Source organism: Corapipo altera, unplaced genomic scaffold, assembly GCF_003945725.1.
Source record: "Corapipo altera isolate COAL_440 unplaced genomic scaffold, ASM394572v1 61045, whole genome shotgun sequence".
Lineage (NCBI taxonomy): Eukaryota > Metazoa > Chordata > Aves > Passeriformes > Pipridae > Corapipo > Corapipo altera.
In genome coordinates this window covers 1,287,341-1,304,121 of record NW_020884975.1, presented here as the reverse complement: position 1 = coordinate 1,304,121, position 16,781 = coordinate 1,287,341, and the positions used below count along the sequence as shown (strand labels likewise).

At 39.9% G+C, this 16,781-nt stretch overlaps 1 protein-coding gene across 4 annotated transcripts in view; it reads right to left on the bottom strand.

The window, feature by feature from the left end:
- UNC13B (unc-13 homolog B) overlaps nt 1-16,781 on the bottom strand; it is a 208,517-nt gene that overhangs the window by 146,676 nt on the left and 45,060 nt on the right. For 2 of the 4 annotated variants that reach the window (XM_027665364.1, XM_027665365.1), the window contains exon 8: nt 5,497-5,532. The exons of the other annotated variants lie outside the window; for them this stretch is intronic. In XM_027665364.1, the coding sequence (XP_027521165.1) occupies nt 5,497-5,532 (36 nt within the window). The remainder of the gene's footprint in view (nt 1-5,496; nt 5,533-16,781) is intronic. 4 annotated transcript variants of the gene reach the window in all.

Below are 16,781 nucleotides of genomic sequence, written 5' to 3'. Positions count from 1 at the left end.
TCACAAAGGAAAAGGCTCCTCTCCAATGAGTCCCTCTCCCTGCAGAAACATTTTAGCTTGTTAACCCTTCAGAAAAGGAGAATGCCGAGTTATAGTGAGGAAAGGTATCAAAAATATATGGCTGTGTATGGCTGTGCAGGATGCAAGGTTATCTTTGCAAGCTTAAAGTGAAATACACACACTGTTAGGCAGTGGAGTGCACCATTAACATGCTTGAAACAAAAGAAAATAAGGATCAGCCATTATTCATTCTCTCTGCCAACAAAAGCCTGCCTAAAAGGGACAATCAAATTAAAGCTCTCTCCGGAAAGTTACCCAGTGGTGTGTGTTCTACACAGTCACTGACCATGAGGCTAAAGGTGCTCTTTACAGGCCAGATCCTTAATAAAACCTACATTTAAGTGCTGAAATTCCAAGCACATGGAATGCAGCATCACGGAACACTTTCTTCTTCCACTGGTGCTTCCCACACCTCTATTTCAATTTCCATTTTTTCAATCTGAGGTAAAATTTGTTCTGTGACCTTTTCAGTTCCTTCACAATACAGTAAGATTAGTGCCCTGGAGATGGACGGAAGAGTAGAAAAGAACCCTAGTAGAAAAAAAGTCTGCAAAATATGGGCCACTTGAAAAAGCCCAGCTCTACCTTCCTAAGTAGAACCAATTCAATTTGATTGTCCACACTGAAAACGAAGTTAAGCCTCCTGCTTTTTAGTAGTTTAAATGCTGCAGAGTTCCTGTCAGTCTCTAGTCAATTGAATAGAAATGAATAGCAATCATATGCTGCTTTATTCAGCTTTATTAAAAGCAATGTCCATCAATTTTATTACAGTTCAGTGCTTAGGAGAAACATTCAAGATTTACTACACAAAAGTGATTTTATATGGTAAGGTGCCAAACCACTCTGAGGAGCACCAAACTTCCAGCCTGTGGAGCAAGGGTTGATCTATTTGTCAATCACAAGGCACACGCTGTCCTCAGAAGAATAACAAGCTATTACTCAGCTGAGCAATGACATTGCTGAACACTTGAGCCATCACCATCTAATGTACAATAATTACTTTTACTGGAAAGGAAACACACTGCTCCAAAGAGCCTTTTAATGCCTCACTTTGCTGCTCAACTAATTTCTTGGTCCCATCAGATGTAGCTGTCAGTCAAGCTAAAGCCTAAGTAAGTCTGGTAGGATGGAAAGTTCTTCAGCTGTGGCTGCATCATCATGGCAGCACTTGTAGGGGCTGAAGGCAGCCTAACTGAGATACAGGTCTGGGAGGTAGTAAAAGTCACCAGATGAACAGCCTCAGGGATAAACAAATTTAGCTAACCTCAAAAATAAAGCAAAAAGTACAAATCAGTAGTACAATCGCCTGGGTCAAAAAACCCCAGTGAATCCAGTAACTCACTAGTATTGGGCTAAGCTTAGTATCAGGGAGTGCAAACACTTAGACAGTTATGGTTACCAGGAAACAGGACACAGCTTCTACAGGTCAGCAGCTCTGACCACCTGACAGGCTCAGAGATTTCCAAAGGAATCAGACTGTCGCAGAAGCACCATCTGGATTTGTTAACCAGCCACCCCATCTCACCTCTGCACTATCAAACGAAGATTTCCCACATGGACCACAGTATCTCTAAGCAACATCCAAAAATAGCTGATTAGCTTAAATGTTAATCATACATTTAGAGCATATATGTTTATAAAAGCTGGTACCAGAATTTCTCACAATTCTTACTGGTGTTTAGCATGAGGAAGTCACTTTGGGATCATGACACTAACTGCCTCCCTGAGGCATGTTTAAAGGATGCAAGGCTCCTTGAGACAGGAACATATTGTTTCTTTGATGTATGCACCATGAGCCTAACAGCATCCATAGATGTTAATACCAGGCAGAAATCCTCATAAATAAGAGACAACTCAAAAAAACTCCTGTTCATGCTGAACTGCAACTACCCTATGAGCAGTTGCTATCTAACAGAAGTGTTCTCAAATGAAGACATTGCTCAGCCTGATCAAAAGCATCAAAAACTGGCCCATATGTGGCATATAGCACACGTTACCTTTGCAAAAAAGTATTCTGTGAAATGCTAGCATATAGTGATAATCCTGTTCATTAACATGCTTGATGTTTAAATTTCAATTAAGCAAGAGACTGACAAAAGCTTGCAGAAGCAGCTTTGGGGATGCAGTGCCCCTTCAAAAGGAGGCATTACAGTCCATGTTTCAGCAAAATATCCCTCACAACACACATGGTGTGATAAATTCAAGTACTATTTTCTTCGAACAGATGATACACCAAGTCTTCCATAAGCGAAGTCGTAGCTTAGCCTCAGACTCTGAAGATCAGTTAAATTAATAACAAGATACATAACAATAAACAAAAAAAAGTCAGTAACTGTTATCACGCTTTGAGAAATTTCACATATACCAAAGAGCTCTCAAGGGACAAAAACTGCTTCTTTGTCACTGGACCCACTGCACAGACAGCTGTGGGTGCAGCTGAAGGGTCAGGGCACAAGCATGCTGTTCACGTTTCATCATTGAATATTCATGCATATAGGCAGCATAAGAAGAAAACCCATCGGATTGTGACATCACACAGTAGGATTTTACAGAGTGGGGAAAATCAAGGAAAGGAGAGATACCTTCTCTGCCTGTTATTCCTCCCCTCAGCTCCTGCCTCTCAGAGTTATTACACTGCTGCAGGGTAGAACACACAGAGTTTTTAACATCTTGATCTCAAAACCACTTTGCACAGTCCCACCATGTCATGTCAACTAGTCACCTTTAGCCTCTGGCAACTTTCTTAAATCAAGCTTCAGGACAGGAAGGAGAGCCAGCAGCAAAATTATTACAGGTGGCTGGATGAATGCACTTGAAGAAGTGTTTTTGTTGGTTCAAGGTCCCAATGCACAGCAGGAACTCCTCTCAAAAGGCTGTATTAATTGCCTCCTACTTTTCTAGCATAATGTGTCATCAGCCACTGGGAGCTGAGGTCCAGTCGCGCAAGCTTAGTTATCATCCATAAACTTGAGCAAAATCTTGGACAAAAGCAAAATCCTCACTAGTTCTCCAAATTAAGCACTGAGCTGTTCACAGCTTTTGTATATTTCAATAATGGTAGAAGAGAATAAAGTGTTCTAACTGAAGGAACTGTGTCCAGTCCAAATCAGCAGAGATCTCTGCCAGCTCCCCACCAAGGCCTTTGCAATTCACCTTCCCCACCCTTCATCCACTTAAACTTCTTTTCAGGATAGCTCCCCACAACTTCATTCCTTAAGTATCGGACCCCACTGCTCCATCATCTGCCAAATCATCGGTTCCTTATGTCAATCATGGACACTTTCTAAAAACTTATGCTAATCAAAATGCATATTAGCCTAAAGAGGACTATTGAATAATAAGGAAGGGAAAAAAAGACACAACAGCATTTTTTGAGGCCCTTCTATATCTCTCCATGCCAAAAACACCTAGGTTGTGAGAAATACTTTAAGTGCAATTTTGCAGGTCATTAGTTCATTGTATTGCCCTCATCACTTTAAAATACATTAGAAATTTGCATAATTGTAAGATGGTAAGTTTACAATAATATTCAGTCTTCAGTTTAAGAGCTTTCATAATCTTGTTTTTCCCACTTGAAAATACTCTGCTGCTGAAACACTCAACAGTCAAGAACCAAACTGACAGGCTGAAGTGCAAAGACTACTTTGAACATCTGTCCTACTTCTTCAAGTCTTTCTCTTTCCTAAAATAAGACCAGGTTAGCAGCACTAGCTATCCATTTCCTAAAGAGCCCCCTGTCCCTAAGAAGGGTCTGGGCTACAGCACTCCTTTAGCAAGAAGCTCTTACCAGGAAAAATCTTCCAGCTACCATCATACTGTTTCTCCTGCTTCCTTCTCAGTTGCTGTTGAAAGTTTACAATTAGAAGTGTATTTTTCATAACATTGTCAAGATAATGGAGTTCACTTGGAAACATCATCAACACTGGCCCAGCCCTGCCTATAAGCATGCTAACATGATTTCAAAGAGGACAGCACAGGAAGGATGAAGGAGAGGGAGGAAGGGAGCCTCATGAATACAAATACCTTTTACATCAAAAACTCCACACACCAACACTCCAGATAAATAGGAGAAATACACTCTGCACAACCCTCCAAAACCTCTCACTGACCAATGTCTAAGCACCCCACTTCCTTCCCAAATACACAAAACTGAGAATTAGAGAAAGCTGTTTAGGACACTAATCTTTGGTTTAGCAGTGCACAAAAGTTAATTAGTTACCTCTCAGTTATCCTACCACACCTCTGAGAATAACTCCAAACAACTGAGACATTCAACACTGACAGCATGAGTTCGTCAACGCTGCTGATGCACAAAGAACTTATTTGTTGGTCAAAGACAGGAGACCAAGGAGGACAAAAAACATTGTTGGAGGAGAAATGGGGAAGTCAGTGGTGGGAGAATTCTAAAATGCAGAACAGGTCCATGAGTGAAATGCACTCTAGCATTAGCTGGACATTAGACTCAGATGCAGTAAGAGCATCCTCTCCAGACCCCATTGTGTCAAAAATGGAAAAGCACCAGGCAGAATCCCTTCCCTGTTGGATGCAGTCAAAGTGTTCTTTCTTTGCGTGCTCCCCTTAGCAACACCCTCATTCGTAGCTTTTTTACAGGGAACAGACACCTTCACTTTAAGCCTGATGGATCAGTCTTTACAGGTCTTATGGGCTGTAGAAGCCACATACTGTATCTTGAGCAGAAGTCTGGCCTGTAAGACTTTTAGAAAGTGAAGATGTTTCATGCACATTATCTGGAAAAATGAACAAAAATTTGGTGGCCGGTGCACAGGTTATCACACCAGTCTTCACATGTAGCATTAGCCCCACAGATCACAGTCAGCTGCAGTATCTAAATTTTACCTGTCCCAGGTTGGTAAGCACTAGTTAAAGCAAAGCCCTGCCACTTTTGCCATGATACTGTCTCACTGAGCTTGAATATGGTACAATACCTACAACCCCACTGGTGTGCACCTGCCATTTCTGCTTTCAGATTTACTCCTACTAGTAGTATTTGGAAGATATTTCCACATATTTTCACATCTTAGTAAAACAATCACTACAGATTCCCTTGTGTTTTTCCATCATTCCAAACATTGATTTGGGCTTACAGAGGTATGAAGACCAACACAAAAGACACACATAAGCAGAAAACTAGAATCACCTTTACAGGAAGAGAGTAATAGTCCAGTTCCGTCATCATGTCCTCAAATTCCAGCAGAAGGCAAAAGCAACTCACTTAAAACATGAGCAAAACAAAGCTAAAAAGTGAAAAAATGAACAGCCATCCATCCACACAAATATGAAGACTCAGTGAAAGTAAAAGAAAATACAATGGAACGGATTCTCTATATGCATGAATATTTCCACTTTTCCTCATACTGGAGCATGCTGCATCACTATACGATCAGAAAGCTTGCAAGAAATCAAACTGTTACGTACTCAGCTGTTCTCCCCATCCGAAATAACTCCAGCTGCCTGCATGTAACACAAACAGCAGAAAAGAATAGGAATGGAAAAAGAAAGCTTAGAAAAACAAACCACAAGCATACTTTTCATGTATTTAAAACGCCTTATAGATCACGAAAGAGATTTTTTTTCTTGATAAATACAACATTAAATTTATGTTGGGGCTTGCTCCTCGTATTAATTTTGTTTGTAAGACATTCTGAAGACTAAGATCGTTATGAACTCTAGGAATTGCTACGCAACCATGCATTTATCAACACAGGTAGACAAAATACTTATCAATCAACACATTACCTAACGAGAGCAGTTAAACAGTTATTTCCCAGTGCACTCATCAGGATTATAGACAGAAGGTCCCAGAAACCAGAGTCCAGTTTAGAGCAGTATCTGATTCCAGGCTAAACTCTGCAAGTCAAGTGGCAAAAGTTGCTCCTTGTTTCCACTTCTGCCCCCTTTCAAGAACGAAGTTAACCCAGCGGTGAGAGCACCACACCAGTAGTAACAGCATGAAAAACTGTGCGCATGTAAACTAGTGTTAAGTGTAGAGTACTTTCTTAGGTAGATAAACACCTAGGTGAAAAACTTAAGAGCTCTCACAACATTCCAGGGATGCAAATGGCCACAAGTTAATTCTGCAACAGTAAGCAAATCTCTCCCTGTTAAAATTGAAGGTGACAACAAATTCATGCCAAAGCTGAACTGTAAATTGGTAAGACAACCAAGTTATTACTTATCAATACCCATGTTGTGACCTCAAGGTCATACTCAGTACAATGGAGGCAACAAACTAGCACATGCAACACTTAAAGCACTTCAGAAGCATGCACACAACTTGCAACTCCAAGAAACACTTCAGACCCAGCATTTCTAGAAGACTATGTGTAAAAAACACTTTAAAAAGTGACATTTACAGGAGTTTTGATGGGCCAAGTGCAGCAGACAATAAACAAATTCTTCACCTGCAGGAAGAGAACAAGCAAGAGCTTTCTGTCCTGGCTACCAGCCTCATCTCTACCCACCAGCCAGGCACACATTACCAAGAAGGTGACAGCTCAGAGGATTAAACATATCCCTCACACTGCACTCATTAACAAGAGTCACAAAGTTAGAGTGGGCGAGTTCTTGCTTTTAGCTAAAATTGCAAAAAACAGTTCTGGGAAAAAAAAGTATCTTTGTCCCAAAAAATCACCACTGAACTAGTACTTAAGTAAGCAACAATTAGTCCTGATGAGTAACTTGGTTTCCCAAGGGTTTGGTCCCTAGGTACATGTACTACAGAGGGGCTTTGTAGATACTTCAAATCTACAGGGAAAGAAAAGGTGAGCAGGAAAAAGAAAAATAGATACAAAGGTGGACTACCCCAAGAAAATTAAAAAAGCAAATCAGGGTTTCACCCTCTCTCTCATCAGAGCTACAACTAGACTGCTACTTTCTTCGCAGAAATAAAAGGTTTACTAAGCAGTGCAGTTCCTCAGATACACATCAGTACTTCAGTGTTCCTGGACTACGCTCTGACACACGTGTGGTGCTTTGCACAGGTACAAGCACTGCTCAGCTTAAAGTGACACTTCTATTATCTGCTACAGCTTCAAAGGTAGGTCACTGCCTTCTGGCTCCTACAAGAGTAGTTAGAGAAAAAAAAAACAACCAACACATGTATGTTTGCTTTGGTCAATAAAGGAAGCAGCCCTGACCAGGTGGAACAAATTCAATTATATTTTTTATCATATTGATTTAGAAAAGACCACATATTAAACTGGTATAATGCTCAATAAATGCAGTTTCCATGGAGTATAAAAGGGTTATTCCTCTCCTGTTTACAGAAGTTCTTGTTCACAGAACTTAACAAGTGAGAAAAAGCAAAGTCCATCGAGTTGAGCACCAGAAGTCTACAGCCTGAGACAAGACAAATGTCATGTCTCTGGTCCACAGCAGCAAGTGTGACAATTCACCACTTGGACAATGCACCAGTGCCAGCTGTGCTGGCAAGATGAAGATGTATCCAAAGGCATCAGAAACCTGCCAGTGTCCACCTGACAGTGTTTACACGACCCTGACCACAGGGCTGTCATCTCAAACTTGTTTTTCACTGCAACAAAAATCCATGGATTCCTAAATATCAGCTTTGACAGAGGTCTGAGTGTATTTCAGGGGGAAAAGAGTGAAGAAGGAGGAACACACAGCCAAGCTGTCAAAAAAAACAGAAGTAAAAGACATCCAACAAAGAGAGATGAGAAAGGAAAACAACCAGTAGAAAGGGTATGGAAACCAGAGGCTGGGAGAGCAAAGGCAGTAGAGACAAATACGGGGGAAAAGTTGAGAAAAACAAGCAAGATGTTGACAGAACCCTGCACTGAGCTTTAATGTGCTGTAATCAACAGTTCCCATTACAGAGAAAATAATTTCCTATTAATGTATAAGTCAAACAATATCTTTCGTCCATCTCGTTCCTGAAAATCGCAAGCCACTAACACATGTAATAGCAACTCCAGCACATCTTTCCATCAAAAAGTCTGTATCTCAGGTGAACAGTAAGAGGCAAAGGAAGGAACATTCAGATATCTGGATCAATACTAAAGATCCAGAAAAACTCTGTTGTGAGAGAACATCATTGCAGTCAGGCTACTTGTTAGTGAAGTCCATGTCATTATTCACAAGTGAATGCACATGTAACATCCCAAGGAAACTGGGGAAGAAATAGCAGAAGATACTATAAATTTCTCAAACCAGTATGCAGATCAGAAAAACCACAGAGGAAATGGAGCTTACCTGTCCTGCAACTTTCACAAAGACAAAACACCCAGACTGACAGCCTCTGCACAAACCACTGTAATCAATCTGTGTGGGGGGGAATGAGTGGCTCTTTAAGGGAAAATGGAAAGCCTGACCCCTGAAACAAGCTCAGACTGTTCCTAGCCCTTATTTCCTAGATAGTAAAAGGCCTGATGGCACAAACCAATGACGAAAGTCATTGTTTAAAACTGGAACAAGGAGAAAACCACCAAGTGCTAAAAATGAACCTTTCTCTTCCTCTGCTCTTGGAGGAGAAACATTACCACCTCCCACAGGCAAAGAGTCCACAAACTGACAGCGATAACCCTGAACCAGCTACTTACCTGGCCACCTCACTGCTACCAAGTTCCACAAACTTTCCATGCCCAAACATCAGTTGATGCCAAGCAGGGCAGGGTGAGAAGAAGGGTGGCTGCCATGAGACACCAGCTCCTTACCCTGCAAGTTCCACACTGAGAAGCTGTGTCTTGGCTAACCAGGGCGTGCTACAACTAGAGAACGACTGGAAGACAATACTGCAGCAGCAAACAGAAAGAGATGCAGTAACAGAGAGCAAGGCAGAAGCTCAAAACTCTGCTTTTGTTTGTTTTTACTAACACTCACTTCACTTCAGCGTCTAACATTTTGGAAAAAAAGATGAATTTATTAAAGATTCAACACATATGCTACTTCATTTAAGATTCAGGAGCTAACAGTATATATCTCAGTCCTTCAGCATAATCGCAGAAGACCTGGGCTGACAGTCTTGATATTTTGAAGGTTAATGAAAACAGAATTTCCTTTTAGCCTTTTCAAGTTGTTTTTCTGCTTCATAAAAATAACATGCATAACCTCAATTTGTTAAGAAAAATCCCATCCAGATCACCTTCAGGAACAAATTTAAACCTGTACTAACTTGAATTAAAAACATCAAGAAGTCTGGACAGATAAAAATTGGAAATTTGTAATTCTAAAGACATACAACAACATACATTTACACTAGAATAGATGATACACACAAGTCAGACTGGTTACTCCATGTGCTCTTAAATACCAACAGTGTGTGTCTCGGTTATCACATTATTTTGTATTCATAAGTTTCAGTACTCAAAAAATGAGGTTTCATATAAACCTCCAATTAAGGACTAAGCAATGCCAGCAGCCTGGTGCCTTGGAAGCTACAACATTTTTGTCATTAACACATTTTATAAAGCACATCTAAGTTCCCACAGTTAGCTGAACATAACATATGCTTGTTCTGTGTCTCAGTTATGCAACTATTCAAGGAGGAACTCCTCCTCCCCACTTCACACTGTCAAGCCTGGATCAGCAGGGACACTGTAGAAAAGCAGAATATTCCAAGTTCTTAATGCAGTCTAATTTGACTGCTTGTGTGCCATTTTGTTTCATTGCTGTTTACAAGTCTCTGGGAGTGGCTGGCACCTACTATCCCTGCTGTCCACTGCTTACAGTCATGCTGGTGAATTATTTAATTACCCTGTTGTATCCCATGCTGAGCACAGACAGAAATCATCTAAATAAGTTTATAAAAGCAAACAAAGCTCAGGATATTGCACTATATTTGGTGCGAATAAAATACTGTTTATAGAATACAAACAGAGCTGGGAAAGTCCTGGTCAGTTCTTTTTTCTAGGTTTAATAAACCTCCTTTTCCCTTGGCTAATTCCCTCAACAGAGTGTGCCAGGTCTCAGATTCCATAGAAATCCTCATTCTTCCAGTGTTCAACACACTTCCCAATACTAAACAGGTGGTATTTTAGTGGAATAAGCTTCTCAAATACCAAAAATACACTGAAGAGGTTTTTAGAAGGAAGTCAAGTTTTCAGTAAGCAGGATGACCAAGAGGGTTTCATAACAAGTACCACTATTTCCAGTTCAGTTTTGGAACACCACAGATGAGGGCTAAGGCCTTTGCACAAAAGGAGATGAGAAAGCACATGAGGGAAAAGAGCTAAAAGGAGCTGACAGAGACAAGGATAGGCACTGTAGCGTGACATTAGAGTACTCCCCTCTTACTCCCTCTTTTTCACCACGTTCAGCTTATGCTGAGCTTTTGGAGTATTTTATTTCACTAAATGAAAGGGCCCTTATGGCCACCTTTACTATGGCTAAAGAGAATCAGATTGAGAGCTGAGAATTTAAGAAGGGCTTGGACCACCAAGTTAGAGTACCCACTAAGTTATTACAAGCTTGTGCAACTCTTTAATAACCACAGCAAAAGAATCAGGCAGAGCTCCACCTAATTTTATCTACAATGGAAAAACTGTAACATTTCTATCACTGCATTGATATCTAGCAGAGCTGTCTTGTCTTAAAAATTTTACACAGACTAAGAGATGTAAACACAAGTACTGGCAAAAGATTTATATACTCCTCATGAGATACAACTTTGGACCATAGTGGATCACCTAACACTACCTATATATGCATAATAGCAAAGAGGAATATAATGTTCTACAGCAGCTGGGATACAAGATTTGGTGCCTTTTTTCCTTCTGATTTTCAGTCTTGGACTTTGAGTACAAGCCTTGTTGCTCAAGGACACATATTTATGGCTTGTGCATAAAGTCAGGCAATAATTTTTCTATCAGTTTAAAATCTTTAGTCCAATTTTTAAAAAGTTTATATTCCACAGTGGCAGCAAAATTCAAATTACTTTCCTCCTATTGTTATGACATTAAAGGATGACTAATAAAGTTTTAAAGTCCTTAAAATGTCCACACAAAAAAAAAGGCAGCTTTCATGAAGAGCACTAGAAAAATTATGAAAGCTACAGAGTTTAACTGATCATTTGCAGTTTGATCACTGCTTACAAAGACACACATCAGTATTAGCAATGTTCAGAATTTCAGTAGGAGCTTTACATTTGGAGTTTATCTAAAAGCTTTATTTCCTTGTCACCGCTTCTCAGAATGCAGTCCATACTCTAGGAAAACAACAACTAAAAAAAGGTATGTTTAGGGGATCAGCAGCAAAAACAAAGCCTTAGAGTTTTCTGGAGTTCAGTAGTAAGTCAAACTTTTTTACTGTATAATCTCCTAATATAGCCATTATTTTTATTGTTAAATTTCATTTCCCAAGTACTTTTCCCTAGACATATCCAGTCCCGAAGTGGCATTTTTACCCTAAAACTGCGGGCAAGCACTTTGGAGTAAGACCTCGAATCTGTGTTCCTCTTAGCAGATCCATCACGCCTTCAGCCAGCCCTGACAGTGAGTACCACAACGCCACAAGAAAACAAGTCTCCCAGAGGGGATTCATCCCAAACAAGGAGGAACGGGAGCTGCCAATCACCCAGAAGCAGAGAAGCCCAGGAACTCACTTTCCCAGCCCATCACCAAATGACCACAAAACAGCTCATACAATGATTTCCCTTGCACAGGCTAAAGCAGTTTTTTCCTCGTCTCAGCTTAAATTAAAAAAAAATTAAAAATAGCCACTCGTGTATTGTTTTGAATTATACTAAACATTTTTTGAGGACTGTTGTAACTGCACTGTGGTCAGTAGTTCTACTCTTACTGGAGTTTTTCAATGACTGCAGCACGATCTTTACTGTCACCCACCCTTGAGAAGGGTAAAACAATCACTGACTTCCTCTTCACCCTTCCCAAACTGGCCTGGTCTAGAGATGCCATAGGTGTCTGCTGACCTCTGTTGTTTAGGTGCAGAATCAGGCTGGTAACTATCAAAAAAAAAAAAAAGGCAAGAATCTAGATGTATAGCACACACCTCTACAGCAAGGAGAGCTGTGCAGCTGTGTCACCTCCCAGCAATCTCAGACAACTATGCTGCCTGACCCTCCACTATCACACATCATACATCTCTATGAACAATCAAAAGGGTCAAGCTGTGGCCTGCTTAAAAGTGTTTTGATTCTGCCTGGCCTTGAGATACTGGTATAGCAGATCACTTTTTTTTATGTATCATGACTGAAGAAGAAAAAATTTTTTTCAATAGGATGTCATTTCAGCACGTTTGCTGACAAAGAGTCAGTTCATCCAGCAGCAGGGTGGGATGCCCCCAACCCAGTGGCACATTAATGTCAGCAGAAAGATGTCAATATCCACAGTATCATCACATCCACACATCAGTGTGGATGGGATCAGGGCTTCCTGGGGAGTCAGGGCCTGGGAGGGCAATCTTTGCGCTTTTTACCAGACAAAACCCCTCACCAGCACCAGGGAAAAAAAACATCATCTCAGCATTAGAGTCCCTCTATTCAGAGGAATGCACAAGCCTTCCTGAGGCACCAGTGGAATTTGAGCTCCTAAAAAGAAAACTAGAGGGCATCAGGAACGAAACCTCTCAAAGTCAGCCTTTGTGGTACCTTTGAAATAGTAGTGAATGTGTAGGTATTAGAAGAATTTTGCCTTATATATTGTGCAGAAATAGATTTCTTCAAGTATTAATGGGAGAAAAGGGTCAACACAACAAACTGATCTGGCAAAAAATGCCATCCATTCCTATGATGTCTATAAAACGTTTTGCCAGATTTTAAGTGGATAAAAAGCTGCTTGTGTATCTAAAACAAAACTGCAGCATTTTTTTTCCTGCATGCATGTGCACACACACGCATTCCAGAGAGCATTTACAGATGTAATCTTGCTCCTTTCTCTCTCATCTTATGGCAGACCAAGCACAGGCTGGCTTTGGTTCTTTTGGTGGTATAACAGTGTATCAGAAGTTTTTTCTCCTTTTGTTGCTGGTATCAACACACAATCCAGAGCCAAGCAACAGATTCACCTTCTGATGATGAAAAAGAAGAATAGCAAAACGTACAATAAAAAAAATAAACAAAACAAAACAAAACTACCCCCCCTTTTTTTAAAAAAAAAAAAAAAAAGGAAAACAAAAAACCACCATCCACCACAGCCCTGGTAACCAGGGATTTTACAGAGCAAAGCACTAAAGGAAATGGAAGAAAAACATATATGAAGAAAAGTGACAATAAAGCGTTCTCAGAAAGATTATCAGTCAATGATAAGAAGACAGAACTGGTTGATTCAGTGACCCTTAGGTTATCATTCCTAAGAATCTGAACAAATCTGCTCTCTTCCAGATTTGTAAACTCCCTGACAAATGGTGTAGGACAGTATTTACAGTAGCTGATATTAACCACGTCTGCCAAACATTTTTTGCAAAGATGCAGAATATCTTTCTCATCCCACTTTGGACTGTGACTGATCCAAGTCAGAGCTGCATTTAAAACACTCTCAGTGTGACTCACGTATGGATTATAATGGACTTTTAGGTGCCAGAAATGATTTTGAGCATACAAGGAAAACATATCTGTAACTCCCCACAATAAATAACTTAAAGCTTATTGACTCAATGCCAAAATAATCAAATAATGGTTCTTCAATCTGCTTCATTTAAAGTGAATTTCAGACAATAAAACCTTGGGTCTCTTTTTAATTTACATTTAATTTCAGGCTGTTAGTAAAAGCTAATATGGGGATGCTTCAGTTATTCAACAATGACGTATCAGAAAATGAAGAATTATGACTGCCTTTAACATAAAGGCAAACAAAACTGGATCCATAGGCTCTATAGTGCTTTGCTTATGGCTTGGAATCACTGAAAGTTAAATCACTTGGAAGCATGCAGTCTTTCTGGGGCAGGAGAAATATACAGGGAAGCACAGCAGTCGGGAGGTAAAAATGAAATGGTTAAGTACGATAAAGGAAGAGACAGGAGTGCCAAAATCAGCAGGGCTTAGAAGAACCACCTGCTTCATTTAAGAATAGGTAGGAAGCCTAAATACCGCATTACCTCAGAAATTACGGGTCAGACTCTTCTAAGAACAAAACAGCATTTGAGACTGTGAAAGTGGACCTGAAAGCCCAATAATCTCTGGAAAAATTGGAGCTTCTAGTCTGGGCTGAGATTTTCCATGGTACCATGCCAAGGCAGCAGCCCATACACAACCAGAGACAAAACCCCACCCTCACAGATCAGACGATGGCTTTCAGACAGGGCCCACCTCTCTTCTCCCACATCCTGCTCCAACCATCTCTCCCTCTGTACTCATTGGGGGATAACAGAACAAGTTGTATCCATGCAGGAGGAGGGAAACAACCACGAGAAGGTCGTTGGGGAAAGGGAACAGACATGTCTGCAAAGTACAGAAGCAGAAGAGGGCATAAGTATAATCTAATTTAACATATAAGGAGGACATGTATTTCTCTATTTAATGAACCTGATCTTTCTTGCTGGAGTAGGTTTTCTCTAGCTAGAACGAGGATGTCAAAACGTTCTTCTGAGACCTGCAAGAGGGCTAAGCAGGACACTAGTGGCATGTGCAGTTATGCACCATTTTTTTAAATGCAACCTATATGAAGTGCTTTGCGGCACTTCTGTTCTATAGTGCATCAGGTGTGGTTTCTTTACCAGTTTTGTATTTTTTAGGATTGGGAAGACATTCTCATGGGGCAAAAACTATTTACAGTGAGCATTTCTCTTTCTCCTTTTAAACCCTTAGTCTGATGTGCAGCTGATTGTGTCCTGCTTCCAGAAGTGACCATATCTCATCTAGCACATCATGATGGAAAATTGGATGAGTCTTGCAAGTGTTCTTGAGGATGTTTTTATTACATCTAAAAATATAGCTATCAATTATTAACCCACAAGGTAAGTAAGAACACTATGTACTGGGCACATTTTAGGCTCCTGTGTGAAAGGGGTTACGCTCCTCTGTCACATACAAAGGTCAGGTCAGCTTTCAACAGAGATACAATCAATGCACCTTCTGGGTTAAACTCGAGTACCCAAGGACTGTGCTAGTCAGGAAAACTGACGGTTCTTATGCACAGGTTGATGCAGGGAGAGTTCATTTTCAAGAGTACCTCTATATTAAATGTCTAATTTACATTTTTCCATGTAAACAGATATTCATAGATGCCAGATACTTGCAGGCAGTAAATAAGCAAAAGTACATGCAGTGCCATGAGCTTTATTGAAAATTCTTAAATACATTAACCACATACTGCTATGAAATGTTTAACATCCATTCTAATGATGTTTTAATCCCATGAATGATTACACTAATTCTTCTGTGACATTACTGTTCAAAGCAGGGGCCTTCAATTAATTATTGTAAAAGGTCACTTTCAAGGAAGGTGCATGCTGTTAACAGGCAGCACAAAAAGGGCAGCTGCAGTGCTGCTCTTCACTGTGTCTGCTTGCAAGAGCCCATTTGGTTCTCCAGGGGAGAAACAGGCTACAGGTAGATGTAAAAGCACCCTGCTGTGGGAATAGGTGCGGCTATTTTTTCCACACAGAAGCATTCCTTCTAATTTACCCATACATCACAATAATTAGAAGAGCCAATGAAACCAGCCTCTCCCAAACAGAAGCAAAGTCCAGGGCACAGAGCCAGGAAAGCAATTTCAGCAAATATGTTAATTTCTTCGACATTTCACATCAGGTAGCTTTTCTTTGACCTTTTGTCATCAGGAGTTCTGCTCACTATGCTAATATGATTTAATAAAATATCTGTTTCTCCCAAAATGCTTCTTATTTGTAGGCTTAACAAATCAGTTGTGACCTTTTGACTATGTAAAAAGCGAAACAAAACACAAAGAAACCCACCCAAAACAGATCACCAACAAAAAACCAAAAACAAACAAAAAAAGTGCTTTATTCTTTACATACACTTTTTTTTTCAGAAAGGAAGGAGACATTCAGTGTTACCTAGAGTGAAAGCATTGATGAAATACTCTCATATGGAGCTTTGTACATTTTCCAGCTACACAGCACATTTGGATTTTCTAAGCAATTGGTTAATATCCATATTTTGTTGAAGATTCTTTTAAGACAACAGTACAATACTATACAGAGTAATTAATTCTACTCAAAAAAGTAAACAGTAATTAGCATTTCCTAATGTTATCAGTTTTGAGGAGATCCTATAATCAGCCTAATGGATAAACAGCCTGCAACGTGTAATATCCAAGTCTTACAGGATTTGAAGTAGAGGATAAAAGATTTGTCTAAATTATGAGACTTGAATTTTATTAATGTTGTTGCCAAAAGTAGATAAGACATTCACAAGAGACATCACTGAGCTTTCATCTATTGAACGTTAAAAGCAGTGTTTCAGAAATCTAATTTTGCAGACCATCAGATACAGTATTTCCTAGGTTATTTTTCCATCCACGTTTTCAGAAGCATAAAAAAATGCAAGACGAGATAAGCAGAAATTAGTAAAAGCATTTTTTCCATCCATCAACACAGTATTGAAAAGTAATATTAAAGAAATTAGACATCAAGTACACAAACCTCTGGTGCATGTTAAAAGGCTACCAGCTGTACTTGCCTCCATCTACTTTCTGCCTCTTCAAATTTCATTAAACAGTAATAAAAATAATATTTAACACAGGATGTTTAAAGATAACACGTTTAAAGAGCCTGACTTAGTCACATGAAAAAACCTCAGCATTTTCTTACAGGCATCATTACAAGGG